Here is a 21,037-nt window from a genome sequence, read left to right on the forward strand (position 1 = left end):
CAACTGCACATTATGAAAAGACCTGCTAGCATTCTCAGAGGCTCAGGGAAGGATTTGCATTTGCCCAGATGTAGAGCAATAATGTCATACTACCGTCTTCCTCCCACTGCTCTCAAATATATTCCCTTTGGGAAATAACTTATATATAACATGTATAGTGACCAAAATGATTTGTGCTGCTAGACACCTCATGCTTTGCCTTATTTATACCTTATATTCAGGTACAACAGAAGGTAAAATCTTTGTGTTGGCCTGAAGGAAATGTTTAATCTTTGGTCCTGAAGGTATGGACAACACAGGGCGAAGGTTGACCTATATAGCCAGGAGTGGGGATTAGATGGGAAGATTTTGGATCTTCCTCATGGAACTTTATTGTGAGCTAGCTAATCTCCTCCCCTATCTACAAACCATTTGAGTAGAAGGGCAAGATGCCTCTCCATAAGCGTTCTGCCCAGCTCATTCTTTTCTTTGATGGCCTAATTTTATGGCAAGCCTGTGATACGTACTATAAAGCCTCTTTTAGCAGGTAACTATTGCAAAAGAAGAAAGTAAAAACTTGCCCCTTTATTCAGTATGCTGCATATATTAGTTATTGTACTAGAGGAGAAAAATAAAAGCTCCCTGCTCTTTTTCAGTTCTCCATGTGCTTACAAGTACTGTAACACACAAGGCAGGTTATAATTAGCATCATGACTCAGTCAGTTCTAGTAACGGCAACTACGTCCTCAGAGGAAATGACTTTTCCATACCCTTCAGTTCAATTCTTTTCTGTATTAATGACCCACCCCGTTTCTCTTTCTTTTCTTTCCCCAGAACTCCTGAGCTGATGTTAAGAAGTGGCTTCTGGCAGGTCTGAGGCAGAAGACAGGTCAAACTTTGACCCTACTCTTCCAGCTGTCTCTGCTTTCAAGGAAAAAGAAGACAAAGTGAAAACACCAGGTTCCACAACTCCACATCTCCAGAAAATGCATACAAAACAATTGCAGAAGAACATTGCTTGAATTTGCTTAAAGAAACTAAGACCTCTTTACTTTCTGAGACCTGTGCCTGATTTTAAGAGAGAAGAGTTCTCTGAACATTTAAACAGAGGCCCTTATCGAAAAAAATACCAGATGGTGAGAAGCACAGCCGCGCTTTGAAGTTCAAGGATGGAGTGAACATTGGAACACGGAGCTGAGCTTCACATGCCTGGGCTTTCCAGTGTCCAGCAAAGAGGAAAAGATGAGCCAACAAACAAAAGAGATTTAAAAAAGAATGTGCTAATTTATAAATCCAAAATCTGCTTCATGTTTCTATCAGGAAGATATTATAGAAAAAGAATCAATGGAGGTCAAGGATAAGATCAGGTAAAAAAAAAAAAAAAAAAAACTCCTGAAAGATTGTTTTTGTTTGTTGTTAGAACTGTCAGACTATCTGACATTATTGCTCAGCAACCCGTGATCTTTAGTAAGTGAAACACTGGGTCTGAAAATGATTTAGTGCTTATAAAAAATGCTACTTTTAGAAATGAAATTAATTTTTTAAGATACAAAATCATATATATGTGCCAGCTGTTGTTGTATTTATTGCATTAGTGAATTGCATCTTGAAAATTAATAGAAACTAATAGGAAAAATTCATCACTTCAGTGACGAAGTGATGAATTCAAAGCCTATATTTGAATTCAAATTCAAAGCCTAGCTTTCAGGAAACACATACTGTCCACATTCACTGCAGAATTTTTTGAAAACAGGATAAAGGGAAAGTTTTCTTATTGCACTTGCTCATCCTTGAATTCAACAGGTTGTGTAAAAGATGAGTAAAGCATCTGGGAAGAAGGTACAACCTGTCTACCGGTCAAAAAACCAAAAGAAAATAGTTCCTTGTGTAGGCAGTGTTTAAACAAAGCTCATGAGAAAAATATTTGTTCGGATGACATTAGAAATGTTCTTATTCCCTATTAAAGCATGGGCTTTGTATGGACATCAAGGTCTTCATCCCCAGCCTTTCCCATCTGCAGAACTGTCACTGACCTGAAATGTTCTGTAACATCCAGTCTTGTATTTTCTGTCTGCTCAGAAGCTGGGCTTTGGTTTGTGTTAGAAAGTTGCTTTTATGACAGTTGTTTCTTACTTCAGGGTCCATTCCATTGGCTTCCTGTGTAATTTGGTGAAAATTCATAAAAATTAAATGTCTTCTACTGCTAGGTGATTGAGAGATAGAAAAATATTGGGGTTGGAATAGCTCTTTTTTTTTTTCTACATCAATTAACTAAGGCCTAGTGCACATTTGGTACATCTGGAAATCTGTCTTGGCACTCTAAGGAGTACATATTGCAAAAAGATATTGGCGCAGCAAGCTCTTCTGTTGCCCAGTAAGACATAAAGATCTGCTATATAGAACTACTCTGATGGTCAACAACTTGGTTGCCACCAAGGACTGAAATGGGACCAATAACATAGGTGAAATAACAGAACTGTCAGGGATGAGAACTAGAAAGCAAGAATTGTCCTAGAATGAGCTGCACGGTCAATTTTCAAACTGGAAACTGAGTTGGACAGAGACAGGAGTGAATAACTCAGGCTCAAGAGTTGTACCAAGAGAGAGCTGTAGCGACAATCAACATCTCCTGCTAACAGGAGGGTATTTAGACCATGCATAGATAGTTACAAAAAATAACCAAACACCAACCAAAGTGTCTACATCCAGTCCTAGAAAGACTAGCACTGGGATTTCCTTGGCTAAAGAAATGTGTAAATATATTTAAGGCTTTCAGAAGATGTCAACCCTACTACACTGTTTAAAACAGTGTTGCTTCCTCTCATGTTACTGAGTTGGAACAACTTTTAAATGAGATGGTTAATTAGTTCAGAAAGAAAACCATTAAGAGACCTCCTTATGCTTATTTTGACTAACAAAAAGCATCAATTTTGAATCCCTTCCTCTAATTCACTGTGGTTTGCTAACACTGAACCACTATAGGAAAAAAAAAAGTTAGCACTTCTTTTCTCTGAGAAGCTTTAATATTCCTTGCTAACATTTTTTAACTTGATGAATATGTCTCCAAAGGCAATGTCTCCTGAATGTCTCTTTACATGAAAAGCTCATTTCAGTGGCCATTACTGCTCCCTTTTCAGTTACAGAAACTAGCTATTTCATGCTAAAAACAAGACACATACACTTGTAGATTTCCATAAATTAAAAAAAATTGCATGTCTTCTTTTTCCTTCTACTTGCTGTTCTAATATTTTCTCCAAATACATAGGTTTCTGTTCACTGATGCCTAGAAAATATTCTGAATCTTGAGTGTGTGATTACATGCAGCATTCAGAAGCACTCGTCTTGCACAGGGATGGAGAAATGTTAAATAAGTGGAATCTCTGGTTGCTAATCTCATTTTACAGTTATTAAGTGGATTATCCTCAGTTATATAGAAAATAAAATAGCTTTATTAAGTATTCTGGAGTGAAAATAAGAAAAATGGAAAAACATAACCTAGATGGGCTGATTACAGAGTGTCTTTTCACTGTGTTGATTAAAAGTCCAAAAGGCTGTTTTGTTTCCAGCATGGAACTGTAGCGTGCTACTCAGGGCTCGACTCAAGATGTAAACTACATGGCAGACCAGTAAAAAACATTTCAGAGATAAAGAAAGTCCAGCTCTCCCATTTCCAGGGTAAAATCCTAATGATTACGTCACTGTTCCACACAAGTGGATGGATAATGCACTAGCTGAAGTTGTTATTTTGAAAAAGTGAGTCTAGTCAGAGCTCTTCTTTCAGAAATCCTCTCAAAATAAAGTACATCAGATGTCTGAAGGATGGGAGTAGTTCACATGCATCCCTGTGCCTCCTAATTCTTTGTACTTATTTTCTGAGTGTGGCTCTCTCAACTGCAGCTCAGAAGGGCCTGACATTGATTGTGTACGGAGCATCCCGGGCCTCCTAAATGGAGGCCCAGATTCATTGTGCTACTTAGGAACCTACATCAAGCACTGAAATCAATTTGCAAATTTAGCCTCCACTTTTTTGGAGGTCTGCAAGGTCTAAAGTGACTATCCTAAATCTCATCCTTTTTGCCATTTTACCAACGGGTAGAAGCATAGAATCACAGAATGCTTAAGGTTGGAAGGGACCTCTAGAGGTCATCTAGTCTAAACCCCCTGCACACGCAGGGTCACCTAGAACACATGGCACAGGGTGGCATCCAAGCGGGTTTTGAAGATCTCCAGAGAAGGAGACTCCACAACCTCTCTGGGCAGCCTGTTCCAGTGCTCTGTCACCCTCACTGTTAAGAATTTTTTCCTTAAGTTCCTGTGGAACTTTTGGTGCTTCAGTTTATGGCCATTACCTCTAGTTCTGTCGGTGGCCACCAGTGAAAAGAGGCCAGCACCATCCTCCTCACTGCCTCCCTTGAGGTACTTATAGACACTGATCAGGTCCCCTCTCAGCCTTCTCTTCTCCAGGCTGAACAGACCCAGATCCCTCAGTCTCTCCTCATAGGGCAGATGTTCCAGGCCCCTGATCATCCTTGTAGCCCTGCGCTGGACTCTCTCCAGCAGCTCCACATCCCTCTTGTGCTGGGGGGCCGAGAACTGGACACAATACTCCAGATGTGGCCTCAGCAGGGCTGAGTAGAGGGGCAGGATCACCTCCCTCGACCTGCTGGAGACGCTCTTCTTAATGCACCCCAGGATCCCATTGGCCTTCTTGGCCACAAGAGCACACTGCTGCCTCATGGTCAACTTGTCATCCACCACGACACCCAGGTCTTTCTCTGCAGAGCTGCTCTCCAGAAGGTCGGTCCCCAGCCTGTACTGGTGTCTGGGGTTATTCCTCCCCAGGTGCAGGACCTTGCACTTGGCCTTGTTGAATTTCATGAGGTTTTTCACCACCCAGTTGTCCAGTCTGTCCAGGTCTCTCTGGATGGCAGCGCAGCCCTCTGGGGTATCAGCTACTCCTCCCAGTTTTGTGTCATCAGCAAACTTGCTGAGGGAGCACTCTGTGCCTTCATCCAGGTCATTGATGAATAAATTGAACAGGACTGGACCAAGGACTGACCCCTGGGGGACCCCGCTAGCTACAGGCCTCCAACTAAACTCTGCACCGCTGACCACCACCCTCTGGTCTCTGCCATCCAGCCAGTTCCTAATCCACCTCACTGTCCACTCATCTATCCCACACTGCCGGAGCTTGCCCAGGAGGATGTTGTGAGGGACGGTGTCAAAATCTGGGTAACGGGGATGGGTAAAAAGGCCTAGGAAACCAACAGCAGCTATTTTACATATTGCTTATTCAAAAATATGTGTCCACAACAGATCTTGCAACACTATTGTCACTCCTGATGCAATTCTCTAAATAATAACTGAGGAGTTTATTTTTATCATCATTTTGGCTTGACCTTTTGCATAATTTGAAACATCAAGAGTTTTCATCTGGTGTTTGTTATTTGTGCTGACTAGAATAGAAAAGTTCACTTCTGTAGCAAGTCACATTTGTGGAGCAATGGTTGCTCTTCTTTAGTTAAGACTAAGTTTAGCTCCTGTCTTGAAGGGCTTTAGGTCTTTTCCTAGAGGTAGAGCTAAAAGGAAGTTTGTTTATCTTAGTATTTGAGAAGGTTTTGAAATGTTATAATTTATTTGATTTTGTGCCTTTTTGCTCTTTTCTTTCTCTGAAGGAAGATTTATGGTCTTCCATTGGCGTTTGTGTAGTGCTGCCAAGAAACTGTCTTGACCATTAAACCAAATAACTGAGACATAAATCATTAAATGGAAATTTAATGGGTAAAAAGCTATTACTGGCTTCTGTGCCTTTAAATCTTTTGTTTATTATTATTACTAGTATTTAAAAGTATGCTGTTCTTTTGGTATTTGGGCACTGGCATGCACATTTAGAAATATATCAGCTTGCAAAAGGCCTAAGAATAACCTTTTTCTCTAGTTATGGAATATTTTACTAAGCAATGATCACACACATATTTGGCTTGTAAGCTGTCCGTAATAGTTCAGTGCGATGAGTACAGAGAAGGAAAACTGATTTAAATACACTGTACCAACCTATAACAAATTGTTGCAGCAAAGTAGTTAAATTGTGTCGCAGATTTTAGGGCAAATGTAGATATTTTGTTTGACTCAAGTGCTTCACAGGCCAGAATCAGGATTTTTCTTGTCATTGGTACTAAGTATGACTATAGTTCTTTTAGTGACTACTTTTAAGAAAGACGGTCTTGTTTTCTGTTACTGATGATGTTCATATAAAGTAGAAACTTTCCACTTTCCCCTAAGGGGTGGTTTTACAGTGAGTAACATATGTGTCATCAGAGAATAATAAGTTTATTCTCAAACTTCTTGAAAAGAGATTAGTAAGCAAGGACAAAGCAAGCTTCTGACAGCGACTGCTGACTGGCGCAATCTATAATCTCTCGCTGATATGAAATATTTACAACATAAGGTTTAAAACGTCTGTTAGAAATGTTTAAGGAATTGATGTAAAAATCAAAAGTGCTTAGTGCCATAGAAAGTTTGATTTTTATGTTCAGCGGGTACTGTCTCGAATCGAAATGTAGCTGTTGAGTCACTGCTAGTTGCTTGCCAGTACTGCAGAACTGTTAGTAGTCGCACTGCAAGATAACAGTACTGCAGGGTGCTTCCTCTTGCTTTAGCAACCTGATAATGTTTGTTGCTTATCAAACCATTCCTTCTTCCTTCTGCACACTCCATTCCATCTTCTTATACATGGTGGTAGGGAAGGAAGGAGCCTGCATCCATTTCTTTCTGCAGTGTTCTTCCAAATTACTGAAAATATGGGATCATCCTGCAATAGGCAGAATTTTGTGTTTTTGAGGATATGTCATTATGCATACGGCTTTCACTTCATTTCATAAAAATACTTCCATGCTGCAGTATACATGTATGTATACACATATGGTTAAATCTGCAAATTGGAACAAGTATTCCTGTTCATTCAGGCAGTGTAATTTCTATACAGTCATTTTTCCTGAGAAGATTTCTATTTAGATACCAAGCAAGAAAAAAAAAAAAAAAAACTCAAGGTTGATAAAATTCACTATTCTAAGCTGTAAAAAGACTGACAATTTGATAATGGATAACAGGATATGTATAAATCACTTTGTAATAAAATGGGAATTTACACACTGTATTCCTTGCCAGATGAATGGCCAGGATGTTGCTGAGAGTTTAGAGCAGTTGCCATTGCTCCTTGTTACATTGTAATGGGCTACTAAGAAGTTTGCCTCCATCATCTCTGTAACTTACCTTCAAGCAGCTGCAGGATGCTATTAGATTGCCCTTAGGCTCTTCTTCATGAGGCTAAACAAGCCTAGATCCCTCAGTCTTTCCTCAGAGATCATGTGCTGAGGCCGCAGACCATCTTGGTAGTCAATCTTGAACTGAGAAGGCCTAAAACATCGCAGTCTGGTCACAATATCCCAGATGCAGCATCATCAGTACCTACGCAGAGAAAGCTCATCACTTCCCTTGATCCACTGGCCATCTTCTTTCTGTTGCCTCGCATTCAGCCTGGCATTCACTGTAACCCCCCAGTCATTTTAAATAAGGTCCGTCAGTGGCCATTCAGCTAGTCCCCTCTCAGGCTCTGCTGATGCACAGAGTCCCAGCTGCAGAACTTTGTATTTAATTAACTTTAACAATTTCTTTTGGCTTCCTTCTCAAGTTTCTCAGGGTCCCCCTAGCTCCTTTGTATTGCAGCAATTCTGGAACTTGAAGACAGTTCAATCAAATGATGAGCAGCAGAGGGAGTCTTGAGCTGTACTGCACTTTACTGCATAAGTATTCCAACTGCTGTTGGTAAGCTTATTGCTAATGTTACATGCAAACAATAACAAACCTATCACAACAGTAGGCACAGTCATACAAGCACCAACCACGCTGACTCATTAATATACTATATGATCCATTACCACTGAATCACCAGTGACTCGGTGAGGCAGTGCCAAGGAAGTCACTCCTGGGCTCTGTCCTGCCAGGGACCGAGGATGGCACCCACGATGACACTGGGCAGCTGCCACTGATCTAGAAGTGCTTTTACCAGTCTGGACTACAGTTCACATGTGAGGCTCTTCTTCCTCAGCCACTGAGCAGAAAAGACCCTAGCAGACCATGCCATTCTACTGTTTTGCCCATTCACCTTAAGGTCAACACCAAATTTCTTTTTTCATCATACCAATCACCTTACAGGTCAACAGTGACTTCATCCCCACATCAGTCATCTCAAAGCTGCAGTTTGCACATTTGTCTCTGGCAGACCTCAGGCACCGGGCCCGGGAAGGCTGGGAGTGCTCCTACATGAAAGTTATCTGCAAATCTGCTTAGGGTGCCATCTTTGCCATCATGTAGGTCACTGATGAAAAGGTTGAACAGTATTAGCCCTACTGGAATCATGTGCCAGGGGCACTCTGATTCTTTCTTGCCCAAAGCCGAAGTCCTCATTGCAACTCCTTCATCTCAGAGGTCCAACGATTTTTCAACCTGTCTAGCTCCCTGACCATTCCTCCTCACTTCCCAAACGTGAATGCTGTAGGAGGCAGTGTCAAAAGTCGCACTACGGTGTATTTCATCCACTACTTTCCTTTCACTACACAGTCAGCCATCTTGTCACAGGAGGCTATTAAGTTGATTAAACCAGTGTAAAATCGGGTGTACTTTCCTGATGGACTTTTTGTCCTTCAAATGGAGGAGATGGATTCCAGCTGGATAGTCTCCATGACCTGTCTCGTGACTGAGGTGAGATTTACTGGGCTTATGGTTCCCTGCAGGCCCCATTTTCAGTCCTTCACAAAGATGGGCCTTCTGCAGCGCACCACCGAGCTCTCGGGATGCTCCTGCCTCTCCACAGGACAGGTTGTGTGGGTGGCCTCGGGTGCCCCAACCACTGCAGAGCGCCCCGAGGCTGAGAGCTGTGTGAAATACGATGAAAAAAGGGAGGGCAGGGAGATTCAGATCCGTGAGGATGGAAGTAGCAGAGAATAAAGCACAAATCTGTTTTCCTGATGAGACTGAATTGTTTATATGTATATATACTGCATGTGCATGTATATATGTATATATTTGTATAACCTTATATATCTCTATGTATGTATTGCCTTTATCAGCTAGTGGCAGAGGGGTGCTGTAACATTGGCCCTGAGCCCTAGGGTGTTTTCCTGACGAACCGCCCCAATCTGGGGGCAGCGCCAGGGCCCCTCGCCGTGGCGGCAGGCGGGGCGCGGCGGGGCCGGGGGCGCCTCCCGCGCTGGGCCTGGCTGCTCCCGCCGCTCCCCCCGGCTCCTTCCTCTTCCTCCGCGGCGCAGGCTGCAGGGCGGCTCCTCCCCGCGCCGCAGCGCCGCCCGGCCCGGCGCGGCCCTCCCCTTCCCCCGGCGGGGAGCGGCGGCGGCCGCGGAGCTAACGGTCCTTTGTGCGCCGCGGCGGGCATGTGAGTGGCGGGGCGGGTCGGGACGGGGGGCCGCGGCGCCCTGAGGGGCCCGGCGGCCGCGGCGGGGCCCGGCGGCTCCTTCCCGCCGCCGGGAGGGCGCAGCCGCCCGCCGTGGCGGCGGCGGCCGCGGCCCCGCTGAGCCCCCTCTTCTGCCTTGTGTGCGCGCAGGCTGCTCCGCGTGACCGTCCAGCATGAGCGCCTGGGCTGCAGGACCTTCGAGCTGCCGCCCGCCGCCGCCGTGCGGGACGTGAAGGCGCGGATCGAGGCGGGCGCCGCCTTCCCCGCCGCCCGCCAGCGCCTCTGGCACCGCGGCAGAGAGGTAGGTGCGCGGGCGCCGCGGCGGGACGGGACGGGCCGGGGCGGGCGGCCGGGGACCACCCACCCCTGGGCCGGGCCCCGTGTGCCTTGCCCGCTGCCGGGTCTCCAGCGCTCCCTTCGCGGGAAGCTAGAAAAACCTTTGGCTTCTTACGTTCTTCTTTAAATTTTAACTTATTTTTCTACCTCTTGGTGGAATTGCTGTGGCAAAGTCAGGAGGCTCCAGCGGGCTGCAAACCCAGGTGTGGGGGAGGATGCAGACCTGCACGGTTGGCCTTGTCCCACTGAAAGCATCAGCCAGGGCTCGGGGCCGGTTGGGAGCTGTTGGGTTCCTTCCTGGTCGGTGTCGGGAGCCCAAGGTGCTGGCGGGGGGATGAATTCGAGGGAAGGAGGCCTGGGAAGTCTGGAAAGGAGGTGTGAGGGAGGCAGAGGGACATGCACGTGCATGGGAGACCTGGCGTGAGCACCCGTGTTGCTCACGGAGCTGTCAGGAGCCTGCAGCAGGAGCACAGGCTTTGAGCGCTCACATTTGAAGCAAATTACCCATTTAGGTGATCTCTTGGTTTTTGCATGTCCTTGGTTTTGTTCTTTCCAGGCCTTCCTGTTTGGGGAGGAAGGAGAACTATTTATCACTCTCAAAAATTCATCTGGAAACTAAGATACTAGCAACACTCTGGCACCAAAGACTGTTCTTTTGGCAGGAAACGGTCATTAAGCAGACTGTAATAGATATTCTGATTTCTCTTTAAAATATGTTTTAAATTAATAAGATCTGTGGGGATATTTTTTCTCTGCTGTAGTAGCTTTGAAAATCTTTTATAATCTTTTAAAATGCTGTTTCCTAGGATCAAAATCTTTTATTAATTATTTAACTGAGGTAGTAGAGCATTCATTGGTAAATCCCTTTTTTCCCTTTAAAGCTGCTACCTGCAATGTACAGAGGTTAAGTCAAATCCAGATCTGTTTCTCTCATAGTTCCTTGTAGTAATAATACAAACCTACTCATTGTTCCTTGTCTGTGCTGGTGTTCTGGGTACAAAAATACTGTCTGTGAGACTTCTGTAATTCTGTCTCTTTAGTACTTGGTGATGGGTTACAGCATTGAATGAGTTCTTATTTTAGTGAGCCCTGGATGAGTTTGTGTACCCTGCTTAAGCTGTTTTACATCTTGAGACTCAATCCTCTTAAGAGTAATATGTCCGTTGGAACTTAAAAATGTTATTTTATGTACTATTTTAAAGTAATGTGAAGTATGTAATGTAATGTGAAGCATCTGTGTAAGGGTTGTTTTGTTTTGTTTTTTTTTTTTTTCTCCCCCTTTTGGAGGTAATTACAGACTTAACAAAAGAAACTTTTGAATTTACCTGTTATTAAGAAAGTCAATGCCACCTGTATTTCTGCATTTCTTATCTCATTATATTTGTCATCTGGTTATATATGATCAGGAATTCCATGTTATATGAAACTAAATTTGCAACAAAAATGTGGTATGTTACGGTTGCTAAGTAATTTTCACTATTATAGGAATTTTCTGATTAGTTTGGGCCCGTTTGTCCATTGTTTTCCCTGTTAGTCCCTAGGTCTGCTTTAGAGATAACAGGTAGCTGATCACGTGTTTTCAGGAGTCTTGCTAAACTTTTGTTTCTCATGTTTCATCTTAACAGTTTATTTTTTTATGTATTTATTTTCAGTTGTCTGACGATACCAAGATTCAGGATCTTCAAAAGTCTCAAAATCAGATTTTTCTAAAGCTTCAGTCAGAAGGTTTGAAAGGAGGAGGTATGAAAAATACTTGTCTCTGTTTATGAATTGAAAGTTCAAAACTTCTTCTAACACAATCAGGATGCAATTATTTTTATTTACTCCAATTTACAGAAAGAATTTTTCTTATGTCATTAGGTATCCCTTCACTTGTCTTTTCTAATCGTTCTACTCCAGATATTTATTTAAGTTCTTTGTTGTTCCATTTTTAGTTTATTTTTTTTCCATTTTAGTTAGATTTGTTCCATTTATTGTATAGAAAATATAATGTTGCCACTCTTCGGGGCTGATAAAAAGCTGCAATAGAGTTAATAGCTGCCTTGTCTTATACAAAATAAGCCAAATACTGGTAAACAAGATCCTTACTGAAAGCATATCTGTCCTTTACCAGCTCTTAGCAGGGATCATAACTGGCAACAAGAACTTCTGAGCCACTGTTGCCATCTGATTATATCCTGCTACTTAGAAAGTAGTCTTCTTGTAATCGCCTCCTATATTTGAATAGCTGGTAGAAGGCATGTAAAGCCTTAGCTCCAGAATTTTTCATCTACTGATGAAACAGGATTTGAGTTTAAAAATGATATTTATTTTTTCATTTTTTTTCATGGAAGGACTTGTAATGTAGTGCTCCCAAAGCTTATTTAAGAAATGAGAGATTCTGTACTATCAAACCTTAAAAAAATCCAAGTTTCCAGTAGCGATTTATTTAGTATATTTTTAATTTAAAATTAAACGTGTAGTAGAATAATACAGTATTTTCTTTTCTTTCTGTTTTTAGGCCGCTTTGGACAAACAACTCCACCACTTGTTGACTTTCTGAAGGATATTTTAAGAAGATACCCAGAAGGAGGGCAGATTCTTAAGGTATACAGTAAATATTATTTTCAGAAGTAATTTGACATGCATGATGCTACTGTTACAAAGCACTTTCTAGAAAATCTCGCAGTTATATTTCATCAAATGTTCTTTGGAATACAGTAGGTGTTACCATTCCAGTGTATAAGGTAAAGTGACTTGTCAGTTGTTCTTTCATTTATTTTATGATCTCTGAGTTCACTTATCACAGTTTTAGTTTATTAGAAAATAAGGATAAAAACAATTTTCTCTACTTTGGGCTATGGTTAGCCTTAGCTATATTATTGACCTTAGCCATTAGCTGTAGTACCTTACAATTGTTTAATGTTACAATAATTAAACCAGAAATTTCATAATGTAGTTTGTGAGCAGACCATCCAAAATACTTATGTTGCTTGCTACCATAGTGTTAATTTCTGCTGTAAACTATGACAAAACCAAAAATTAGTGTATGCAACCAAGTCATGCTCTTTTTTATTCCTGAATAATTTTAAGTTGTATACTCTTCTGTAGGATGGGGAGTGGCTGATCTTCATATTAGACTTAGACAAGCTCAAGACTTTAATATTAGAGTTTGCTATTTTCTTGGTAGCTAAACACACATCTTTCAGTGAACTGTGACAGTATCAAAGTTTCGTTATTAGTTTAGGAGCACTTCAATACAGGAAGCTTTGAGTGGCTTTTGGGGAGATGGAGAGGATATTCTTGGAGTGACATGAATAAGGAACCCATCTGTTTTGTATGGGCAAAGAAATATATTTAGCTTGGAACATGATTCTGGTAACAAAGGAAATGTCATAGGACTTTCTGAAGTAAGATTAGTGTCCTTTAAGGTGTTTTATCACTGGCCCAGGAGTATGCAGCAGTATGTCATGTTATGTTGTGTGATCAGCATTAGAACATTTGATGTTACATTGATCAGCCACTGTTGAAAATCAGGACTGACCCAAATAACCATCAAAGCAAACTCACAGTAGATAAACCAGGAAACTGTTAGTTCACCTAAGGTTAGTGAACCTTAGCTCAGAGTTATGTAATCTGATTTGTTTTTTCTGGTATCTGGAGGTTCACCCAAAGTTCCATAAGCTAAAAGAATGACTTGAATTAGGTGATTTGTCCTCTTTCTTGCCTTTTTTTTTTTTTTGGTGTTAAAATGTGGTTAATTGCAATTTGGAAATGCCATTTTCCTGCTAATTTTATTTATTTATGGGTATCTGGAGTGATTGGTTCATATTTGGATGCTGAACTTGTTGAACTCTTCTTGCCCTGAATGCTTTATAGGAGTGAAATGCTGAGGTTAGGAGATTCATTTTGTCATAGGTTTTAACTAACAAGATTTGGTGCAGGGTTTTGTGAGGTGGTTTTCTTAATTTTGCCAGGTAAACACACTGCTCACTAAGTTGCTATTTAAATCCTGACAAATTATGATATTGCCTGAACCTTTTGAAGGTTCTCTTTGCAACTCTGGCACTCAAAGTGGTTTGTAAATGCTTCCGATGCATCTTCAATTGTTTCAGCAGACTGTGTCCTGGTTGTGTTCCTAGAATTGTCCCTTTACAGGATGGTTGTGAAAGATGCTTAAATTTCACTGTGCATTTACCAGTCTGTAAGATGCATGTGAATCCTACAGGATTCACACAGTAAGTGTTCCTCTTTTTTTTTTTTTTTTTTTTTATGTTTTATGATTTAGAGTTTGTGAACTGTTAAGGAGAGAATATTAGCAGGACTCTTGCTAATATGTAAAATAGGATTTCACTGTTGAGAGTTCTTTAAAAGTGAAAACCAAAAAGTGTGGATGCTGGATATGCTGTGGAATGAATGCAAGTCTCTGAATATATAGGTGGTCTCTGTACTTAGTATTTATCATTTCTAGAGGCTTTGGTTATGTCTTGATATGTCCTGCATGATTGTAGTAATTATTCTTTTAGAAGAATTGCATTTTTTTAAAGTTAAGTATATACGAGATCTGTATATGCAGCATTTATTTATGCTGAACTGTGGATATCTTTCATACTATCCCATCTTGCTTTGGAATGGAATGATGCAGATCTGACAATATAGACAATTTGTTTTGATTATTTACGTGATATGCTTTAGAGAATGCATGTATTGTCATAAAGTCAGAAAATGGGAGATTATAGATTCTAAACTGGGTATTCAAAACCAGTGAACTTAGTTTACTGTCAGCAGTATGTTAGGATGCAACCTAATCTGAAATATCCAGTGCTGGTTACATGTTTTCATAGGGAGGCATTCATATTTGTAGCGAACCTTTTTATTTCTATAGATAACTGTATGAAATTTATTTTGTATGAACAGTTTGGATATTGTGGTGTACCTACAGAGGTTTTCAGTTAAGCTCAGATACTTCTGGGTGCCTTTTTTTCTATATGTATATGTGTGTGTGTGCATTATACATCTATATATGTGTGTGTATATATATATATACATATATATATGTATACATATATATATATAAAATGTGTGTGTGAGTGTATATATAACTGTATATATGGAGCACAAAGATATGTTTTGTGATCCAATATGAATCTCAAAGTGATCACTGGGAAGTTGTAATCCTGCCGATATTCATAATAATTGTTCTGTGTCTAAGGTATATAATGCTTTTGGGACTAAAATAAGTGCGACTAGGTAGACCTACTTTATTGATGGTAATGTTTAGATAATTGGTTTACTGACATTCCAGCTATCAGAAATTTCGGTGTCTGTCACCATTACTGATACTATCTACAGATATTTGTTTAGTACGAGTCTTGTTCTGCTCTGACTACTTTGACAGTTGAGCTGTAGTGATTCGCCATTTGAAAGCTACTTTCAGTGCTGTTTTTCAGTCCTTTGCCAAAGAGGTGTTAGAAGAGAGTACACTGGCATTCGAGCTCTTAGTTTTTACTTTAAAACATTAACTTAAACTGAATTCTGTTGATGGAAAAAAAAGGTGCAGAGTATTGTCCATTCATGACTTTTTGCCGCACCACTGTCTTAGTCTTACAATATTTGCCTGAATGTTCTTTTATAATGATGCCTATTTTCATTTGGGTAAAATAAATTTGATTGAAGAAGTATGAAAACAATTACTTCTTTTTTTCTTTATTTCTTTTTTTTTACTTTATTTTTTTACAATTACTCAAAATTGCTTTCTGCTGCTTAAGCTGGGAAGCCACAACTACAGTACCTACAGCATTACTGCATTACTTCTCCCCTCTCTTCCTGCCCCTGTTAGGAACTGATCCAGAATGCAGAGGATGCTGGTGCCACAGAGGTTAGGTTTTTATATGATGAAACACAGTATGGAACAGAAACTCTCTGGTCAAAGGACATGGCACAGTATCAGGGTAAGTATTTATTTTATTATTTTTGTTATTATTCTTCAGTAGCTTGAGGCTCTGTGATTTCTGTACTAGCTTTATGGACATGATCATATAGGAATGACTGCAGTAGCACTTCCACCTTACTGGGTGGATGTTTTGTTGTATCTTTTGAAGTTGATAATCCCTTTTCAAAACCAGTGACTGGTATTGAAGGTCTTGCACTGTCTTTTTGCAGGTTGTCCATAGCAGCTTTCCAAATGCCTCCCGAGAATGTGTGAGAAAGCCTACACATTCTAGGTTATTCTAAGACACTTTCCCCATGGAGACTCTGTATCTTTTGGCTTATTTTCCTGGATTTGCATGATATTCCAAAATACAAGAAAGGATTTTTGGTGGGACAAATACTCAAGATTTCATAAGCAAGACCTAAGATAAGAGAACACTTCAAATATTGGACAATAATTTTCAAATTTTTACATATTAAGCCCATCTTTTGAATTCTATCTCCAATTCATGATATAAATCTGCCCTAGTGGACTGATGACCTAAACCTTTTATATTTCACCACCCTTCAGGCCATTCTAGTTTCTTCCCCATCTTTTATTCTCTTATTTTTATACCAAAGTTGTCTTTGTCTACTGCAAATGTAGTTTCCTGTAGCTTTAAGGTTTTCATATCAACTAATCTGTCTTTGTGTGATACATGCTGGTTACATATTTATCAAATATCAAAGAAATAAGTTTGCATATTCATTCCAAATGTATTGAGTCTGGATTTGGAGGTTTTGGCAATGGGTAATCCTCTAGTTTGTTTCTCTACCTTTTCCAGCTGTTAATCTACCTTGTTATTATGTCTTCTAATGTGAATGTCTGTCTTCGTGGACACTGATTATTATAATAACTGTAATATTGTAAAAGCTGTAATATTATCTTCCCATATCTTCCCATAAAAGTATTTAATAGCCTGTGATTAGTATACTTTTCTAACATATTATTGATATACTGGAAAGATTGAGTTTCTTTGACCACAAGACATTTTCTTTCAGAAGTTTATTGTTCTCTTCTGCCTTCTATTTTAAATGTGAACACCGAAACTGGATACCATGTTAGAATATCAACCTCATAAATAGCACACAGAGAGATCCACTGTTTAATCATGCCTTTCAGCACCAACCATAATTTGATGTCGGCTTGAGTCGTAGTCTCCCCATTAAACTTGTGTATCCATATTAAAAAAAATAGTTTTTCAGTTTTATGAGTTCCCTTTCTAGAAATTTCGACGCTAGTTTTCTTCCATCTTCCTCTTTACACGTGCCTGTTTATTTTAGGGCCAGCGTTTTATGCATACAATGATGCAGTTTTCACCCCCGAGGACTGGCATGGTATTCAGGAAATAGCAAGAAGCAGGAAAAAGGATGATCCCCTGAAAGTTGGAAGATTTGGAATTGGCTTTAATTCAGTTTATCATATAACAGGTATTGTTAGTAGTTACTTGTAAATAACAATATTGACATGTAAAATGTTTAGTTACCTTGCGTATTAATGAAACGGGTACAATTCTCTGTAGTGCTTTTGCATTAGATACTTGGCTAATGTGTCTTAGATCTTTAAGGAGTGTTCAAATTTTCTAAATATTCTGGAAACTCAACAAGTTGTCCTTTGGAATTCGAAGGAGTATACCCAAAAGATTAATTTGTTTCTTTTTGTGCTATCGTTATGTTGTTAGTTGCTCACACTGGAATGAGCATTTCTCTACCTTGTTATTTTAATTATGCATTGCAGTACACATTGTAACAGTACATAAGAGAAGGTAGCTATGTCAGCAGGAACATATAGATTTATAATAGATTGATAGTTCTGTACAGTTTCCTTGCATAATAAGAAGCGATCCTTTTAAATTAATGTTAAAAAAGCTGTCCTGTAATAGAAATATATACACATTTATTTCTAGAGAGATTTTTTTTCCTAAAGCAAGAAGTACTTGGATATGCAGATGATAGTATACTTTCACAAACTGGTATATTAAATCTGGAGATCTGTTTTTCTGGTGGAATGTTTTACTGCTGTTGGGCAAAAAGAAGGCCAAAGGAATGGTGCTTACAGTCTACACAGTAATTTTAATAGCACAGAATAAGAAGCAATTTTTTGCTGAAATACTATTCTTAATTTGTGACTCCCATCATGTGAACCTGTAAAGCACAAGATGTCTTTTCATAATATTTTATCTAATAGAACATGAATAAAAGCTCTGTTAATAGGTTCAGTGATTTGATAATTTTACAAAAGTTTACTTTTAAATGTGCAAGATCACTATTTGCAAGCTTTAAGATCTTCCAAGTATGAAGGTAGCCATGCTTTATATTACATGTTTAGTAATTAGTGGGCTTTTTCCCAAAAATGCAGAAAAAATGTATATAGTTGAAAAAATCATACTATTCTTGCTCAGTATTTACTATAATTCAAATATTTGTATGGCTATTTGTGTATTTGGTTGAAGAATAGGGATATGCTTGTTTCTTCCTATGTACTGTTGGCACTTTATCAGATATATGTCATGGGAATTAGATTCACTCCAGTTTTTAACACTTTTTTTTTTCCTTGAGTGTTTTAAATTCATTTTATAAGATTGTATCTGGAAATTATGTTATTTTATTTATGTTAATAACATTTATTTGGTCTGATTTATACAGATGTCCCTAGTATTTTCAGTGGCGATCAAATTGGAATGTTGGATCCCCATCAGACCCTTTTCGGACCTCACGAATCAGGCCAGTGTTGGAATCTAAAAGAAGATAGCAAAGAAATTAATGAACTTGCAGACCAGTTTGCACCATTCATTGGCGTTTTTGGCAGCACTAAGGAAACTTTTAAGAATGGGAACTTTCCTGGTACTTTTTTTCGTTTCCCGCTTCGTCTGCAGCCTTCCCAACTGAGCAGCAATGTTTATGACAAACAGAAGGTTTTGGAGCTCTTTGAATCCTTCAGAGCAGATGCAGACACAGTGTTGCTCTTCTTGAAGAGCGTTCAGGATGTTTCTTTGCATGTTAGGGACGCTGATGGAAGTGAGAGACTGATTTTTAGAGTAACTGCTAGTGAGAACAAGGCCTTGAAACACGAAAGACCGAATTCTATCAAAATTTTGGGAACTGCAATAAATCAGTACTGTAAGGGCATTCCAAGCAATAGCATAACATGTGTGACATACCATGTAAATATAATTCTAGAAGATGAGAGTGTTAAGGATGCACAGAAAACATCTTGGTTGGTATGTAATTGTGTAGGCGGTCGAGGAATGTGCACTGAACTGGACTGTCTGGCTGACGACTTGAAATTTGTTCCTACTATTGGAATAGCCATGTCTTTGTCAAGTAATGGGGAGGAAAAAGGAGCTGTAGCAGGCTTTTCAGGGAGAGCATTTTGTTTTCTTCCTTTGCCTCCAGGTGAAGAAAGCAAAACAGGTCTCCCGGTTCATGTTAGTGGTTTCTTTGGCCTCACTGACAATAGGAGGAGTATCAAATGGCGGGAGCTGGATCAGTGGAGAGATCCTGCAGCTTTGTGGAATGATCTTCTTGTGGTGAATATAGTGCCAAAGGCATATGCCACTCTTGTATTGGAAGCTATCAAACGAATGGAGACTGAGATGAATTCAGATTTTCCCTTGTCAGCTGAAAGAATTTACGCGTTATGGCCTGATGAGAACAAAACCAGGGTACCCTGGAAACCAATCATAGTACCTCTCTTTAAAGAGTTGCTCCAGAATGCAGTTATTTACTCAGTGAGTAATCAGTGGGTCAAGGTGGAACAGGTGCACTTTTCTGAAATGGATGAGAGCTTGGAGTACACACAGTCTGTTCTCAACTACCTCCAGAATTCAGGGAAGCAAATTGCCAAGGTACCAGCAAATATCGCTAGTGCTTTGCCTCTTGTTATTTCTAGTGCTAAAGCTGTGAAAAAAGTGACTCCTGCCGTAGTACGGCAAGTACTAAGGAAATCTGGGCACAGTGGAGCTGCCGAAGAAAAGCTTCATCTCTTGGAGTTTGTGCTTTCTGATGGAGTCTACAGTGAGCTCATTGGATTGGACCTTTTACCATTACAGAATGGAAATTTTATTCCGTTTTCCTCATCTGTGTCGGAACAGGATATTGTTTACATAACCTCAGAAGATTATCCAAGGTGAATTTAACATATGAAGTATTGTTCTGTTAGGTCGTCTTTTTTTTCCGGTTTAAATAGTACTGGAGAGTTTTAGACTATTTAATGTTTATATTCTAATATTACAAATCTGATACATTACTTATGTGGCTAGATATTTTAAGGGAACTTGTGACTTAAGAGTTTCCTGTTTGCATATTGAAATTTGGAGCTTGTTTAAAACACTGAAATAAGTGTGTGTGTGTGTGTGTGTGTATATATATATATATATTTTTTTTTCCCTTGCTGTTAATACATATCTGTGAAAGAACAGGTATGATTTTATTTTGGCCTATGTATAATTGACATGGCCCTGCTGTCAAAATTTAACAGCTTAGTTACTGGTAGGTTTCTTTCTAGAAGACCAAAGCTATAAAACAACAACAACAAAAAAAGCCCAACTGTTTTTAAGGTAAGGTCAGGCAGATGGAAGGACGAGATGAAACTGACACTTAGTTGTGTTAGTTTTCATCATTGTCTAACTTTTGGAATCCAGGGGATTTGTTTGAAGTCCTGAAATCATATTTTCTGTCTATGCTTTCAAGGAGAGTCTTTAAGAGATACAGAACCCTGCTTCCTATTTTACATTTTTTTTTCTAGAATATAAATAATTAAAAAGTTCTAATCCTGGTATTTCTATGAAGAAGAAATTGCTTAAAATTGGTTTGAAGGGCAGAGTAGTTGTAAATAAATTAATTAATTTTCCAACTGGGTGTTTCTAAGTGTATCATTTATAAGAATACATCACTTGAAAGTCCTATTCTGCCTATATACACAGCGACTTTGAATGGGTTGCTTTACCATACCAGTAATTACTATGTAGGAACACAAACGAACTGGCTGCTTTGCTAAAATCTTTTCTTTTTTTGCATGTTCTTTTTTTTTCGTTAATGCCGTGTTAGATCCCTCTTCCCTGGTCTTGAAGGCAGGCTACTTTCTGATGAACTGAAGCCCGAAGTTCTCGCTGCCTTGAAAGAGGCTGCCAAAAGCCGAGGTAATAACCCTTTTGTATTCTCTTATTTATAGTGAAACAAACTGCTAGTGATTGGACACACCATGTCCAATCCACGTATACTTTAAATCCATGTATAAAGCATTATTTCATTTAAAATTGTATTCACAGAAGTAGGTTGGTCATTTCAAAAACATTAAGATATGAA

General features: G+C 39.6%; 1 protein-coding gene across 1 annotated transcript in view; it reads left to right on the top strand.

The window, feature by feature from the left end:
- The first annotated feature begins 1,176 nt into the window (after nt 1–1,176).
- Nucleotides 1,177–21,037, top strand: part of SACS (sacsin molecular chaperone) — a 35,055-nt gene continuing 15,194 nt past the window's right edge. Inside the window, exons 1-8 of the mRNA XM_088522205.1 lie at nt 1,177–1,346; nt 9,596–9,746; nt 11,434–11,521; nt 12,282–12,367; nt 15,600–15,711; nt 17,015–17,161; nt 18,377–19,859; nt 20,780–20,871. Coding sequence (XP_088378331.1) covers nt 1,324–1,346; nt 9,596–9,746; nt 11,434–11,521; nt 12,282–12,367; nt 15,600–15,711; nt 17,015–17,161; nt 18,377–19,859; nt 20,780–20,871 — 2,182 coding nt within the window. The 5' untranslated portion in view covers nt 1,177–1,323. The remainder of the gene's footprint in view (nt 1,347–9,595; nt 9,747–11,433; nt 11,522–12,281; nt 12,368–15,599; nt 15,712–17,014; nt 17,162–18,376; nt 19,860–20,779; nt 20,872–21,037) is intronic.

The sequence above is a fragment of the Tinamus guttatus genome, unplaced genomic scaffold (assembly GCF_059628265.1).
Source record: "Tinamus guttatus ecotype Peru unplaced genomic scaffold, ASM5962826v1 Tinamus_guttatus_pri_ptg000150l, whole genome shotgun sequence".
Lineage (NCBI taxonomy): Eukaryota > Metazoa > Chordata > Aves > Tinamiformes > Tinamidae > Tinamus > Tinamus guttatus.